Source organism: Lissotriton vulgaris, chromosome 1_1, assembly GCF_964263255.1.
Source record: "Lissotriton vulgaris chromosome 1_1, aLisVul1.2, whole genome shotgun sequence".
Classification (NCBI taxonomy): Eukaryota; Metazoa; Chordata; class Amphibia; order Caudata; family Salamandridae; genus Lissotriton; species Lissotriton vulgaris.
In genome coordinates, this window is record NC_141685.1 from 973,921,688 (window position 1) to 973,937,782 (window position 16,095).

At 45.6% G+C, this 16,095-nt stretch overlaps 1 protein-coding gene across 4 annotated transcripts in view; it reads left to right on the forward strand.

The window, feature by feature from the left end:
* LOC147748319 (ultra-long-chain fatty acid omega-hydroxylase-like) overlaps window positions 1-16,095 on the forward strand; it is a 243,271-nt gene that overhangs the window by 200,350 nt on the left and 26,826 nt on the right. For all 4 annotated transcript variants that reach the window (XM_086960205.1, XM_086960197.1, XM_086960188.1 and 1 more), the window contains 2 exons: window positions 7,451-7,718; window positions 10,860-10,926. In XM_086960205.1, coding sequence (XP_086816331.1) covers window positions 7,451-7,718; window positions 10,860-10,926 — 335 coding nt within the window. The remainder of the gene's footprint in view (window positions 1-7,450; window positions 7,719-10,859; window positions 10,927-16,095) is intronic.

Here is a 16,095-nt window from a genome sequence, read left to right on the forward strand (position 1 = left end):
ACCTTAAACGTAGTATGGGCTAATGGGAACTCTCTGAAAGAGGGAGAACCATCTTAGGGAACTCTAGCTCAAGAGTGCGGGCAGGCCTGGGGGAACTCCCTTTAACAAAGAACATAGACCCAGGGAACTGCACCTCGTGAGGGAGTACGGTCCTCGGGGAACTCACTTTTAGAGACACAATACTCCTCACACATCACAATCCAGATGTACTAAAAGTTTACGCAATGCAGCAAGGCCAGCCAAGTTGCTGTACTGCATTGCATGAAGGGGAGAGAGATGGACTGCGCAATGTTTACAAATATATGACGCTGTCCTGCTCTCTCTCTCTCCGCACAGGTGCACTTATGGCTGCCAAGCGCCAATGAAGGCACAGGGCCCCCTGCGCTATGGTGCAAGGATGCCTACTTTGGGGGCTTGACTGTTTTTGTGCAGGAACCTTCCTGCACAAAAACAAACATTTGTGGTTATTCTTCTTTGTACGTGCTGTAGAATGCTATAGAATGCAGCACACATGCAAAGAGGAAGTAACAAGGAGAAATGAAGATGTTTGTTCTGGTTATGCCAAGGTTGGGTAGGCACACCATTTTGGTGCAAAATCAGTTTTTTTTGCTTTAGTAATTCTGGGGTTGTGTCAAAATATATTGGTGGAAGGGTGGGAACACCCATGTTCCACCCATATAACGCCGCCACTGCATTGCATTACTTTGCTGGTAAAAAGAGTTGCAAGGCTACTTAGGCACTTATGCACTTTTCTTACCTTGCACCGACTTGCATGATGCAAGGACTATGAAAGTGCTTAGTACATGTGTGAGTACAGGCCAAGGTTAACTTGCCTCATAAGGGAGTGTGGAGCAAGTGAGCCCCAGCCTCAAAATGACGAACAGACCTAGGGTACACCTGCCTCAAGAGTGAATGTGGACTTAGGATGCTCCACCACAAAAGATGAGATTGGGCCTGGGCATCTCCACACCAATGTAGATCCAGGGAGCCCACTGCTCCTCAGCCTCTAGAGGGAGTATAGACTTACTGCATGCCACACCTCAAGAGAGAGTCCAGGCCAAAGGAACACCTACCTTAAGAGTGAATACATACCTTCTGAGTCCCTCCACAGTGGCGGCTGCCACAAATAAATGGTGGTTGGGTGGAGTCAATGCGGGTGGGTGAGCGCGGGTGGGGGTCGGGGGGTGTTAGAAATAATATATTTTGTAAAAAACATTACTTTAGCTGCTGGCCGCCTCCAGCTTCACATTGCGTTCGCCGTCTCTCTTCTTCCTGAGTTCCAGCAGGCCCTGGGACAGACTCCCATCCAATCCCGGTGCTGCAGAGCAGCACGTGTATTGGCGTGAGCGGGCTAGAAAGATGCTCCGGTCAGGCCAGGGAGTCTGTGGGGGTTTCTCCAGCCCGGCTGCTCAATGCAGCCAGACTGGAGAAATCTAAGTGCGCGTGTGTGTTTTGGTCGGGCAGATACGCTGGCCAAACACACATGAGCACTTAGGGAGTGCACAAGCCCTCCTCCTTCCTTCTCTCATGCCTCGGCCCGCCCCTCCCTCCAGTACTGGCTAAGAGCCGGCAAATGCAAAATAAAACAATGCAAGAACATCATTTTATTTTACATTTGATGGCTCTGAGAAGGCAGTGGGGCGATGCTCCTCCGCCATTGCTGAGGAGCCGCTGCTGTCCCTCCATCAAGTATGAGTATAGACCTCTTCCTCTACCATCGTCAGGACTGAGCAGCCACATTGTAATATCACTCTGGGCGCTTGGTTAAAACTATGGGTGTGTGAAATTTGCTGATTTTTTTTGTATAATTACATCAATTTTCAGAAAATTATGCAAAATGAAAATCTGTGTTTAGCACTATATTTTAGTGAAAAAATAGTCCTTGCATCCTTGCATCCTTTGGTGGTGACGATGCATTTTGCACACAAAAATGCACAACACAAGTGTTGCAAACAAAAGCTGCTCACATTCTTTTAATTTGTTTCAATTCAGTATTTCTGAGGCTGGATTTTTACGCAAATGGACTTGAAATTATGTGATGTGTGTGTAATGGCACAATTTTGGGAACTCCTCCAAACAAGCAAAACGCGAAATACTGCAAATTACATAACAGTGCACAGGAGAAATGAAAACCTTGCCCTGGTCTAGTTAACAAAGTGGTAGAAGTGTTCAGAGGATTCGTATGAGATTCAAAGCACGTAAAATAGATTATTTGCTAGCCCCTTCACCCACACACACACTAACATGCTTAAACCACATCATCTGAAACTGTCCTCAGTGGGAGTGAGGTGTCACTTCAGCCTGAGAACTTCCACATTACACCATTGTTGTGGCCACAATGAGATTGTCAACAATAAATTGGTCCTGTTTTCACAAGTGCATCATTAATTACACATGTTTAAAAAAGTGCTGTTCCAGCAACTATCTCAGTTTCTTTTTCTTATTTGATACATGATGGCTTTGTCCAGGAACTTTTGATTTTGCCCTGAGGGAAGAGCAATTAGAACTAGCTTCAATTCTTGAAATAGCTGCAAAATAGATCAGGATAGAGAATGTCCACTTTACTCTGCAGTATTTAGTGTAGCCAGTCCCCGGAAGTATATGTCTTAACCCTGTTTGCTACTCTGTGTGTGGCCCAGAATCCATTCTTGTCTTTGGCACAAAGTACATTCCAATGTGCAGTGCTGAATACCTCCTGTGTGTGGCACAAGGTACATTCAGGTGTGTGATGAACAATACCTACTTTATATGTATGTATGTTTTGTACAGTTGGATATTTTCTGAAGTGTGAACCTAGCTGGTTGGCAATGGAGGACACTCAAGTGTGCAAATATGGGGGAAAGGGACAGAGAGAGGAAGTACAACTAGTGGAAAGGTAGAGAAGCCAGTCCATCAGAGGTAGAGTTCCTGGAAGAGGTGAGTTTTCAGTTCTTACTGAAATATAGAAGGGCTGGTGCTGTTCTGACGTCTAAGGAATGCTGTTCCAGATCATTAAGGGTAAGCTGAGAAGGCGTTTTCTTTTTTTTGTCCTTCCGGCAATGTGTAGTCTCTAATATGGCAATGTTGGAGTTCTGCATCTGGCATTGACCTCTAGGGATTGTTAGTTTGTTAGCTAGGCAGACGAGGTGCTTGTTATGGAGGGACTTGTACGTTTGCAGATGATCTTGAAATTGATCCTCGCTTGCAGGGGGAGCCAGTTTAGATCCCTCAGCTCATGGGTGATATGTTCAGATTTCCTCAGCCGCTTGATGGGCTGTGCAGCTATATGAAGTATGCCTTACAGGGTAGAGAGGGTGGTCTCTGGGATGCAGGACCTCTATCAAGGTGATATAGAACTAGGGTTTCATTGTTGTTCTGAAGTCCTCTCCTGGGAGAGAAGGTTAAAAAATGTTCATTTGAGAGTGTTTAAATCATGTTTCTTTGGTCTTCTTGGCATTGTGTTCTGTGAGTGAGAGCACTTGCTACACTAATGTGGGACAATGAGGTGCTTGCCTACATGGGAAGCAAGCTACGTTTTTGAACCGTATTGGAAGTGGAGTCTAGACTAAGGCAACGCTCTGTATGTTGGCATTCCTGAGTACCTCATGAGGAGACTGCACAAAGGTCATAACGCAGCATCCCTCCTGTTTCTTGTACATCGATGACTTCCCAACTTAAGGCCTTGCACTGGCCTCCTATGCACAAACAGAATTTGAAAATGACTGTGCCACGCACACGCAAGGTGCTGCATGGTACTGAGCCACACTACCTGACTGAAGGATTTCTTTGAACAACCCTAACAGAGTACTTTGTTCCAAAATGATTCTTCTAGCTACAGCTCCACGAATCCCCACACGAGGACTGATGGACGCTCCTTTTCTTTTCGGGCAGCACTTAATTGGAACAATCTTCCCCGTAATCTATGACTGACTGACAACTTTCTCACTTTCAAAGAGAAACTGGAGGCTTGGTTGGTTTGAGAACTTGGTTTAGTCCCTATACTCACGTTCAATGCTCCTCTGTAGATTTTCTAAGTTCCTGGGTACCAGTTAGGGATGAATCGGCGCCCTTAGTCAATATAACATAACATAATGTAGCACGATTGACGTGGTGGGGATGTTTGCTGGGAAGGCCTGTTACTATCATCCCATGTCTGAATCTCATTGTGAGAAGTAAAGAAGCAGTCAGACATTTGAAAAGGTAAAGTTAGACCACAAGTCTAACTTAGTCCAAAAGTCTAACTTTACTACTTTTCAGTTAGTCACAAAGGTAAAGTTAGACCAAAAGTCTAACTTATACCAAAAGTCTAACTTTACTCATAGTATCTTACCATTATGACTACTGAAAGGTAGTCAAGTTAGACTTTTGGTATAAGTCTAACTTTACTACTTTTCAGTTAGTCACAAAGGTAAAGTTAGACCAAAAGTCTAACTTATACCAAAAGTCTAACTTTAAACTTTACCTCTGTGAATCAGGCCCAGAATGCGTAGCTAGTTGAGACTTGCAGTGGTGAACTAGATTGGAGTCCTCCGATTGGCCAGCAGTATGTGACAGAGCTATTCAGTTATTCCATGCCTAGCCAGTAGGCTGTGATGGGCAAGAACCATAGCAGAAGTGTCTTCTGTGAGAGGATTAAGCTACAGTTGGCTGCTGACTGCTGAGCATTATGTTATTATAATTAGTGTGCGCCAGAAGGGTAATATATATGAATTGAAATTACTTCATAATATTCTGGCTAACCATAGGTCCGCCCTTCTAAACTTATCTGGATGTAGATGCAGTGTGCTGGTTGGGTTATTCCATATCCGTGGGTTGTAAACTGGAGATTGTATTTGAAGGCCCAATTACCTTTCCAGGTTATGCCCAAGGGTGTAGGATGAGGCGCTTAACTTGGAAATATGGACTGGTAAATGTGCCTTCAAAGGATTTATTCTAATACTTAGTTCTCACTAGTTTAATTTCTTTACTCAATGCAAGTTTATATAGCTTTCTTGCATGGGCAATTCATATATACACAGTTTATGAACAGTTATAGTTTTTGGAATGAAAATGTAAAAATATCAAATCATGTCAAAAAACTGTTTCACAACGAATTATATATCAAAACACACTGGTGTATGGTAAAAAGCAGATTTTTATCATAAACAAAACTAAAGAAGGGATACTGGTTCATTTGTGATTAAACAAAAAGGACTAGCTTAAGTTGACCAAAGTGTTACAGTACTCAAATTAGTTCTGTCACGGGCACCTTGTTGGTGTATTCATGAAGCCCTCACCCACCAACCTAGTTGGTGGCATGCTTCATCATCGGGCCCACCCAGTGACACCTAGTATGTCCCGGGTGTGCTACGACGCCTGATTACAGCGGAGCTGGTATATTGCTGAGAGTGCAGTGAGGTTGGGTGAGTTGTGATTTAAAACGGCTTGGTGGTGGTCCCAGTACCCGAGGGTAAATTAAATTTTAATAACTGGGCCGTCACCAGCGGTTAAAAGTAAGGCTACAGGACGCTTAAGGGTGGCGAGTTACTGCCCCCTGCGTCCTTCAGATGGTCGACATACCGGAGGACGACGGCGGGACAACAGGTACAAGGCAGGCTCTGACCAGAAAGACTGGTCATCCCCTTACCGCTTCCCTCCAGGAAGCCTTGGCTAATAACCCAAAGCGTATGCATGAGAAGGGAATCCCCCTCTCACATATAGAAAAACGCCTTAGTGTGTATATCACATAGTCTGTACCACAACACTAGTCTGTTTTATTTCACCACACCTTTTTAAAAATCGGTCCTGAGGAAAGCCAGAATACTCTAAGGCACTGGCTGAAACATGACGACCATCTGAAGGACGCAGGGGGCAGTAACTCGCCACCCTTACGCGTCCTGTAGCCTTACTTTTAACCGCTGGTGACGGCCCAGTTATTAAAATTTAATTTACCCTCGGGTACTGGGACCACCACCAAGCCGTTTTAAATCACAACTCACCCAACCTCACTGCACTCTCAGCAATATACCTGCTCCGCTGTAATCAGGCGTCGTAGCACACCCGGGACATACTAGGTGTCACTGGGTGGGCCCGATGATGAAGCATGCCACCAACTAGGTTGGTGGGTGAGGGCTTCATGAATACACCAACAAGGTGCCCGTGACAGAACTAATTTGAGTACTGTAACACTTTGGTCAACTTAAGCTAGTCCTTTTTGTTTAATCACATATAGGGGACTCGAACTAGCTACCTAGTCCTCTCTCTCCCTCTTGTTATACGCGTACTGGTTCATTTAACACACAATGAAATAAGAAGATATTGTAAAATACAAATATTATGGTCTTCACAGTGCCAATTGTATACACTTTTTTCAAATACAAATCTGGTGAATCAACTGATTAGTACAGAAGAATTCAGCTTATGTTGTTCTTGTACAGAAAAAAAGTGCAATTGTCGACGTTTCGGTCTGTATGCTGTCGTCTGTAAGATCATCTTCAGATCTAAACAAAAGAAAATGAATGACCCTCGAGAGTCAGTGAAGTCCTCACAGTCACTGTACTATCCACAAACGTATGTAGTGGACAGAAATTGCGGAAAAGCAATACGTCCTTATCTGGAATTTATGCCAGTCCTTTGGATCTTCATCACATCAATGCATCGAGTTCACAATGGTCAATATTGTAAACTCATCAGAAATAAGCCTGAAATATCGTAGTGGGATGGCGTAAATAAATCCAGACAAGTAAACATGCTTGCTCGATGAGTCACACTGATGTGATATAAATCTAAAGGTTTGGCATAAATTCCAGATAAGGACGTATTGCTTTTCCGCAATTTCTGTCCACTACATACGTTTGTGGATAGTACAGTAACAGTGAGGTCTTCACTGACTCTCAAGGTTCAATCATATTAAATTGTTTAGTCCTGAAGATGGTCTTAATATTTGTATTTTACAATATCTTCTTGTTTCATTGTGTGTTAAATGAACCAGAACCCCTTCTTTATTTTTGTTTATGATAAAAATCTGCTTTTTAACATACACCCATGTGTTTTGATATATAATTGGTCGTGAAACAGTTTTTTGACACGATTTGATATTTTTACATTTTCATTCCAAAAACTATAACTGTTCATAAACTGTGTATATATGAATTACCCAATTCCATATACAATACATTAATCTGCAAGAAAGCTATATAGACTTGCATTGAGTAAAGAATATTAAACTAGTGAGAACTAAGTTTTAGAATAAATCCCTTGAAGGCACATTTACCAGTCCATATTACTTTGCCCAAGCCATCAAGGGTTGATTGGGTTGCCCATTTTACTTTACACTTAACTTGGAAATAGGCATGTCTTTAGCTTTCTCCATAAGAGGTACGTCCCTGTAAGTGATGTTGCATTAATGAGCTGATGTTTAGCAACTGGGAGTGACTGGAAGCTGGAAGGAGCCCAAGAATGATCACGACTGTGGGTGTCTTTTATGTTGCAGGAAACCAAGTGACTACATTGCAGCTATCTATGAGCTCAGCTCCCTGGTGATGAAGCGGGAGCATTGGTTACCCCACCATATTGACTTCATCTACAGCCTTTCCAGCAATGGCAGGCGGTTCAAGCGCGCCTGCGAGATCGTTCACCAATTCAATAAGAGTGTGATGCAGGAGCGCCAAAAGGCACTCAGTGAGCAGGAGGCAGATGCCTGGCTGGGCAGCACCCATGGCAAACCAAAGGACTTTGTTGAAATCCTGCTACTATCCAAGGTTGGTAACATTCAGCTCGCTGAGTATGGAGCAGCTTCGGAGAGGTTACAGTCTGCTGTAGACCATTAAATGTAAATGAAAGGGAGAGCTACCAGGGCTCCTCATCCATTACTTCAGGAAGATGAAAGGCTGAGTCAGCTCATTAAGGATCAGTCCTTGTTATCTGCAGTCACCCACTGCTTTCTCAGATATGTGCTCAACCCATCAAGCTATCTTGCTAGCAGCAGGCCGTTCCTCCGTGGGAGTAGAGGATCTCTCCCCCCCCCCCCCCCCCCCACACACACACACTGCTGCACAGAAAGCTGGAAAAATAAAATGGTAATAAAAGGATTTTATCACAATTTTATTTTGAAGGTTTTCTGCCAAACAGCGAGGGCAGGGTAGGGTCAGTGCGTCATTGCTGCTGATTGGCTTGTTCAGTATGAATTTCGCATGTTGGTTTGGCTGGCTACCTTGTAACGACCAAACCAACGTGTGTAATTCAAAATCTCCAACCTGGCTGTCTTAGACAGCTGGGTTGGAGAGCAGGCACAGGCCCTCAGTGCTCTTCAGAACACTGATGCAGCCTGCTCCAGCCAATCCAGATGTTTCACTCATGCAGCATGAGAGCAGTGTCTGGATTGGATAAGGACCTGTGAACTTGTGGGATCTCACACTGGACGAGTGTGGAGCTGGTGACTGGAGAACACCGAAGACATGCTGCAGGCTAAGGCAAGTTAAAAGTTTTTTTCATTTTTAAATGTTTATGTTTATTTGTGTGTTTTTTTTAGGTCTCGGCGTCAACGCGCGGAAGCGCGTCTCCGCCGAGATCTTTTGTCAGCGACTATCATTCCCAGGAGACAGTCCTGGCCACGCGCATCCTTCCAGGCGATTTGTAACTGGAACGCGCGCTGTGGCCAGGCGCTGTCTCCTGGGAAGCGCAAGCACCACACACGCATGCGCATACACACACACACACGCGCCCATGCACGCACGCACATACATACATACAGAGACACCACCCCTGACTCATACACACACACGCGCACACACACAAGTGCACCGAGGCCCCCCCTCCCCCTCCCCCTCTCCCTCCCCCGCCGTCACCGTCGCACACATACATACACACACACACACGAGCATACACACACACAAGTGCACCAATCGCGCTCCAGCCTTTTGGAACTTACCTTACCTCAGCACGCGGCGCCCAACCTCCTGCTGGCGCGGCCCCGGGGCTCTACACCGCTCACAGGAGCCCCGGGCCGCGAGACGCTACGACTCCGCCTGCCTCCTCTTCCGGTGTGAACGTGGCCCCGCCCCCGTCACAGGCGACCGTGCCTGACTTCCGGGGCGGCCTCGGTACATTATGTAAAGTTTGTATTGTATGTTTTACATGGAAATCATAATTATAGTGTTTAAAAAAACGTAAGGCTCGTAAGTGATTGGCATGATAGATTGTTTATCAGGCACACTGGTTTACAAATTGGTTTCTAAACCAGACCGACAAATTGATGTTTGCTGGCCCTTTACTTCCCCCGAGATGTCTTCATTGCGATTCAGTTGTACGCGTGGGTGACTCGGCAAAGGCTGGTAGCAGCTGTGTTCTTCGTCTTCAGTTTCACTTGAAGTTATTCTTTTGACACTGGGACGATTCGTGGACGGTGTGTCATGCAGACGGCGTGTTTGTGTGTCTCTCTGCAAGTGTCTTCGTGTGTTGACAGGTGTATAAATGCGGCTGATGCGTTCTTACAGATAGAGCGACATTATTCTCTATTAGTTCTAACTCAATACGTTTTCATTCGGTTTGTGTTGTACACGCATGCATATGTAGGCGCTTTCATGAAGAATAAAAAGAATCAGTCAAAAAAATATTTGCCCAAGATCACACAGTTTAGTTAAACAGGAAGCAGCGATCAATGCAGGTTTTCTGGTTTTACTTTGCACAAATTAGGTACCAAAAAGTTGTCTGTCTCTCATTTGTACCTCATATGTTAATGCTTCGTTTACCTTTTTCTGGCTGAGGGTAGAGCGAGCATGGCTGGCAGAAGCCACATGAAAGTGCAGCTTGATATAGGCTCGAGGCTCCAACAGGACCTCGAGCTTGACCCTGTGCCATGCTTCAGACTCAAGCTTCCAGTGGCTCACCCACCTCTACTCAAAATAACGGACATTTACTATTTTTGTATGTGTCCCAGTACTAAACCTTAGTAGTTTTTGCAGGAGTTGGGCAAGCAAACGAATATATAGGGAGACGCGAGCAGAGCCTAGCCAAGGTTCTGGCTAGCTAGGCACTTAAAGCCGTGGTGGTGAGTGCAGAGTGGTGGTGAGTGCAGAGTGGTGGTGAGTGCAGAGTGGTGGTGAGTGCAGAGTGGTGGTGAGTGCAGAGTGGTGGTGAGTGCAGAGTGGTGAGTGCAGAGTGGTGAGTGGTGCAGAGTGGTGAGTGGTGCAGAGTGGTGAGTGGTGCAGAGTGGTGAGTGGTGCAGAGTGGTGAGTGGTGCAGAGTGGTGAGTGGTGCAGAGTGGTGAGTGGTGCAGAGTGGTGAGTGGTGCCGAGTAGTGAGTGGTGCAGAGTGGTGAGTGCAGAGTGGTGAGTGCAGAGTGGTGAGTGCAGAGTGGTGAGTGCAGAGTGGTGAGTGCAGAGTGGTGAGTGCAGAGTGGTGGTGAGTGCAGAGTGGTGAGTGCAGAGTGGTGGTGAGTGCAGAGTGATGGTGAGTGCAGAGTGGTGGTGAGTGCAGAGTGGTGGTGAGTGCAGAGTGGTGGTGAGTGCAGAGTGGTGAGGGCAGAGTTTTATTTTTGATTTAAAGAAAAAAAATGTCATGAGCAATGCCAATAGCTCTACCTTTAATGATGCCGAGACCATTGCATTGCAAATGCTTGTAATTGTAATTATGTTGACCCATCATTTTTGTGGGTTACCAAATGCCTCTGCTGGGTAGATGTCCGTTTCGGAAACGAAACTGGACAAAGTGGCTGTGGGAGCTATAAGCTTGATGTACAGAACATAAAAATATTATAACATGATTGATAGACAGGGCATGCGTTCATCCATGATGAAAGAGCACCATCCACTTTCAGTGACCACGTCCATGCACCATGACAAACTTGTCAATGCTCTCCTATGCTATTTTCACCATAAGTTTCTCTCCGGTGTCATTCACAGGACGCGGATGGCACACGACTCTCAGACGAGGAGATAGGGGATGAGGTGGACACCTTCATGTTTGCAGGTGAGAGAAAAAGGGGGAGCCTGATACTGAGAAGCCACATATTCAGACAATGGTGCTGGTGATCTTGGGTAGTGGAGGGAAGTACATTTGCAGGTGGTGGGGTGCAGCGGGGTGGGGCGGGCAGGTCGCTGGGGGGAATAAGGTTGCGCATATTTATTTATTTTAAATGTAAAAATAAAATAAACTTAACATTGCGCCCGGTCCACGTCTTCACTGCTGCTCTTCTACGGATGGAAGCACAGCCAGGCCCCACTAACCAATCACAACGCTGCATGCAGCAGAGTGATTGGTAGGCACCCAGGCTCCCCTGACGAATAAGTACTACGCTGCAATGCAGCATTGTGATTGGTTGTGAGCTCAACCAGGGAATAGGAGCCTGGGTTTATACTCCACGCAGGCTGAAATGCAGCCTGCATGGAGGAAAGGGAAAGTGCACATGAGCAGTTTGGGTGGCCTGAGGGGGCCGACATAACAGTCATTGCACACGTAGGAAGGGACATACCACTCCTGCCCTGCTCCGAGAGTAGATATGCCCCTCCCTCTCGCAAAGAAGCAGGAAGCTTACATTGATAATAACTTGAAGTTATTATCATTTTATGCTTCTTTGCACTGCTTAAAAGCAGTGTGGGGGGGGGGGGGGAGGAGACGCTTCTCCACCATAGCAGGGGAGTCACCACTGGGAAAGTGGACTATAGTACTAACATTCTGAGGGGCCTGGTTTCTGAGGGGTTGACTAGGGAGCACATAGTATTCACATATACACCGGTAGCAGGTACAGGTGAAATGTGCCTATCAGAGGGGGGCCCACCTCATGGGCAAATCACTCTATGCCCCCTAGATGGGAATAGGGCTCATAGTGTTTTCTGTGACAAAGGGCACCTGGCTTTGTTGCTAATGCAGGGATATGTGAGAAAATGTCTCACCTTTTACATGTAAAGGCCTCTGGTCAGCAAAGTCATTTTGGCAACAGGCTATTGGGGACTCTCCTGCACGGAACTGAACTCTGCAGAATCCATAAGTGGTGCAGAGCGCTTTCACTTTATATTTGGAGTGAACGGAGCCCCTCCTTGTCGGTGGAATGGGTAAAAGGGATGCACAGATTCAGGTGGGGGTTGTATGGTGGGTCAATGGTGGGTTTGTCCCTATACTGCAGTCCTGTTTTTCATATTCAGACTCTTCTATCCTTTGGGGCGCTTGAGCCGTGGAAACACTTTGACATCTGTTTGTAAATTGTATCATACCTATGACATTCTGTGGACGTCATGGATTACACTAGGCGTGAGCTCAGCCTGACGAGGGTTATTTGTTTTGAGGATTTGGTCTAAAAAATATCCCATCCCAAAAAGAAATCAATTCAAGCAAGGTTCATAATGATTGCATCAACAATGCATTTGCACATGAGTGATGTTAAGCGTACTTCTTTTTAATAAAAAAAAACCAGTGTTCTTCAATAGTTGTACACATCTATAGGGTCAAGGAAACAAGGCCGCTTTAGCACTGGTGGCGCCTGGTGCAAGATTGTTTGTTGGCACCCGCCAGTGACCACCTCCACTATGGACTCCCTCACTACCACCATTTGACAGTGCCGCTCAAGTCTCCATAACCGCTCTCTCTGAGATGCATTAGTTTATAGCGCCATTCATACCAGTGTAGGGTGTCAGAGCATTTTACATCATACACACATTACACAGAGACAATCAATCATCCGTGTGTAAATTAGTGTATATGAAATATTACACTAGTCAGAGAACTACAAAGTGTAGGAGTCACATGTCATCTATACTGGTAGGCAGTAATGTTTAAGTGCTTGCTCTGGAGAAGCACACATTCAGAATTTAAAATGTACCACCATGGTTGCGGGTACTTGTTAATAATAAAAGGTGATTTTTATCTGAATAAACTTTTTATTTCAACATTAGATAATGTAAAACTGGGGAAAGAATCAGAATACTCTAATTGGTACCATGCAATCTGCATGCAGCTCTTTGATGATGGTTAAAAGCCCACTGTTCTATGCTAGGATTTTAACTTATAAACTGCAAGAAACAAAAGGATCTCTCTGACAACAGCAGTAACCCATTGACCTATTTACATTATATGCACTTTGTGATCTGAATGGTACTCCTTCTGTGCAGCAGGCATATTAACCCACTGCACTACCTTACCATGAGTCAAAACTTCCACTAGATAAACGTTCAATCTCTCTCCAGGAAGAACATTAATCCCCCAAACACAACGCCCGACCCAAAGTCAGCGCCCTGTGTGGTCGCACTGCCCTAGAGCCGGTCGTGCAAGGAAACAGCACAAGCCCTCTACCAAACAACCATTGCCAATACAAGACTCCAGGAATTGAAGATAGTGATCTGTGATAGACAGGGCGACCAACCAACTGCTTTTCAGTAAAGGAAAGTTATGAAAAAGAAGTACGCCTAGCATCACTCATGTGTACACGCGTAGTTGATGTCATTATTATGAACCTTGCTTGAATTTACTGATTTGTGGGATTGGATATTTTCAAAATAAATAACTAGGTGAAAATCCTTCTCCTTCGTAGGCAATTTGTGTTTATATATTTGCACCCAGTCTCCTGGGGGATTATTGAGTTGCTCTATTTTGTTGTACTGTGTGTTGTACTGTGTGTGGGGTTAAGGCACATGTATGGGACAAGGCTCATGGGCGGTATATGTGTATGAGATGCAGCTCATAAGTTGTGTATGTATAAGAGACACAGGGCATATGAGCTATATGTGTTAATGTGAGTATGAGTATGAGTATGAAGAGTACTTTTATAGCGCCTAGCTACCCGGAGGCCTCGTAGCGCTTATAGAAAGAAAGTAAGGCACATACAGATTTCTAGTCCTAAAAGGAACAATCCAAATAGGTGAGTTTTTAAATTCTTGCGAAAGGTCGTCAGATTGCGGTTCTCTCGCACAGCTTGCGGGAGAGAATTCCACAACTTGGCTGCAGTGAATGAAAAAGAGCATCCTCCCCATCTAGTCTTCCTGATTTTCTTTATGGTCGCCAGGTTTAGGGTGCAGGAACGAAGGGATCTCGATGGTAGATAGGTCGTTACCAAAGAATGGACGATGGCAGGGCCCGTTTTCCACATGGCTTTATGGGCTATGCACATCGCCTTAAATTGTATCCTAGCACCCATGGGTAGCCAGTGGAGCTGGTGGAGGGCTAGTCTTGCTGATTGCCTCCTGGGGACCTGCAGGAGCATCCTTGCTGCGCTATTCTGGACCACCTGCAGTTTATTTACTGTGGCCAGCGGGGCTCCCAAGTACAGCACATTTCCATAGTCCAGCCGAGACAATATCCGGGCCTGGACCATTATTCTGCGTGCTTCAAATGGGAGTAGAGGAAGGATTTTGCGGAGCATTCTAAGCAGCCCATAACAGGTTGCAGGAAGTACTGTGGCCTGGTGTCCGAAATTAAGGGAGTTGTCCAGCCATGCGCCTATGCTCTTTATATGAGGCTTTGGAGAGGGAGCATGGCCCAGACAAGGCGGCGATATGGGGACAGAGATGGAAGGAGAGGAATTGCCCAATAGCATAATCTCCGTCTTTTCTCCATTAAGACGGAGATAGGAACCCTCCATCCATTTGGCCACTGCTTCAAGGCAGCGAGCCAGCATGCAAGACGGTCCCTTGTCTTGGCACAAGGATACCACTAACTGGGTATCGTCTGCATAGCTGACGATCTTGATGCCAAATGGACGGATGATACTCACCAGTGGCCTCATGTACACGTTAAATAGTGTCGGACTTATGGCTGAACCCTGTGGTTCCCCACAATCCAAAGGCAGACTAGTAGAGACGACATCCCCCTCAAAGACTTGGAAGCGGCGGTTGCTGAGGAAGGAGGTGAACCAGGCCAGTGCAATGCCCAACACCCCGACATTCTTGAGTCGGTCAGTCAAGATGGTGTGATTGACCGTGTCGAATGCTGCACTTAGATCTAAAAGGATGATGGCGGCCCTTCCCCCCTCATCCACCAGCCTCCTTGCCTCTTCGGTGACCAACAGCAGCGCGGTCTCCGTCCCATAATTTGGACGGAAGCCGGTCTGCGTAACGTCTAGAAGTCTGTTGGATTCTAGGTGGTCAACCAAGATGTTATTTATATGCTTCTCTAGCAGCTTACTCAGCCACGGCAGAAGTGAAATTGGGCGATAGTTCGAGAGTATGGATGGATCTAGGCTGGGCTTTTTAAGTAGTGCTTTTACCATTGCGCACTTCCACGCAAGGGGGACCATACAGGTTGAGATGGAAGAATTTAAGACCTCTAAAATGGTGGAGTCAATAGCCGCCCTAAGATGTTGGGGCAGAGCGGGGTCCAGTGGAGAGCCGGACGAAACTCTGCTGATGACCTGACCTAACATTTCTGTATCCAAAGGATGAAATTGATCCAGCACCGGAACTAAAACCTGGTCCGTGTGATACGGCATATGGGCTGTATATGTTTATGAGACACAAGATTTGTTAGCAATGGAGGCATTAAACACAGGGATCATGAGCTGATTATAAAAGAAACAACTCCTGAGCTGTATATGTGTAAAAGACACAGCAAATGAGTTGTGTATGTGTTTGAGACACAGGACTCAGGAGTTAAATGTGTGTATAAGATTCAGAGCTTATCAGGTACAAGGGGTTCATGAGACATGAGTATTATAGGTTACATGGGTTTATGTGCAGTATGTGTGATTAAGACACACCTCATGAGTTGTACTTGTGAATGAGAGAGGACTCAGGGGCTGAGGGGCCTATTTACAAGATGGTTTGCGTGCATTTGCACCACACAATGTGGTACATATTGACTTCTACGTCAGCCAGGCTTTCTAGTTTTTCCTGCATCAATTCTGATGTCACGAAACTAGCCTTCTGAATTCACTTTGGTTTGGCAGAGCATTCTCGTGCTAAATGCCCGGCTTTACCAGAATATTTATTTTATTTCTATTTATTTCTATATCTTCAATAGCGCATGGCTACCCAGAACGGGTTTCTCAGCGCTGACAGGAATCACGAGAAAGGATGTCTTGATATTTGTCTAAACAGATGAATCTTCAGTAATTTTCTGACACTAAGCAAGTTTATGTTGGCTTTTATATCAGTTGAAGAGTGTTCCAGAGCCAGTGTGCCAAATATGCGAAGGATCTCCCACACCTTCTGG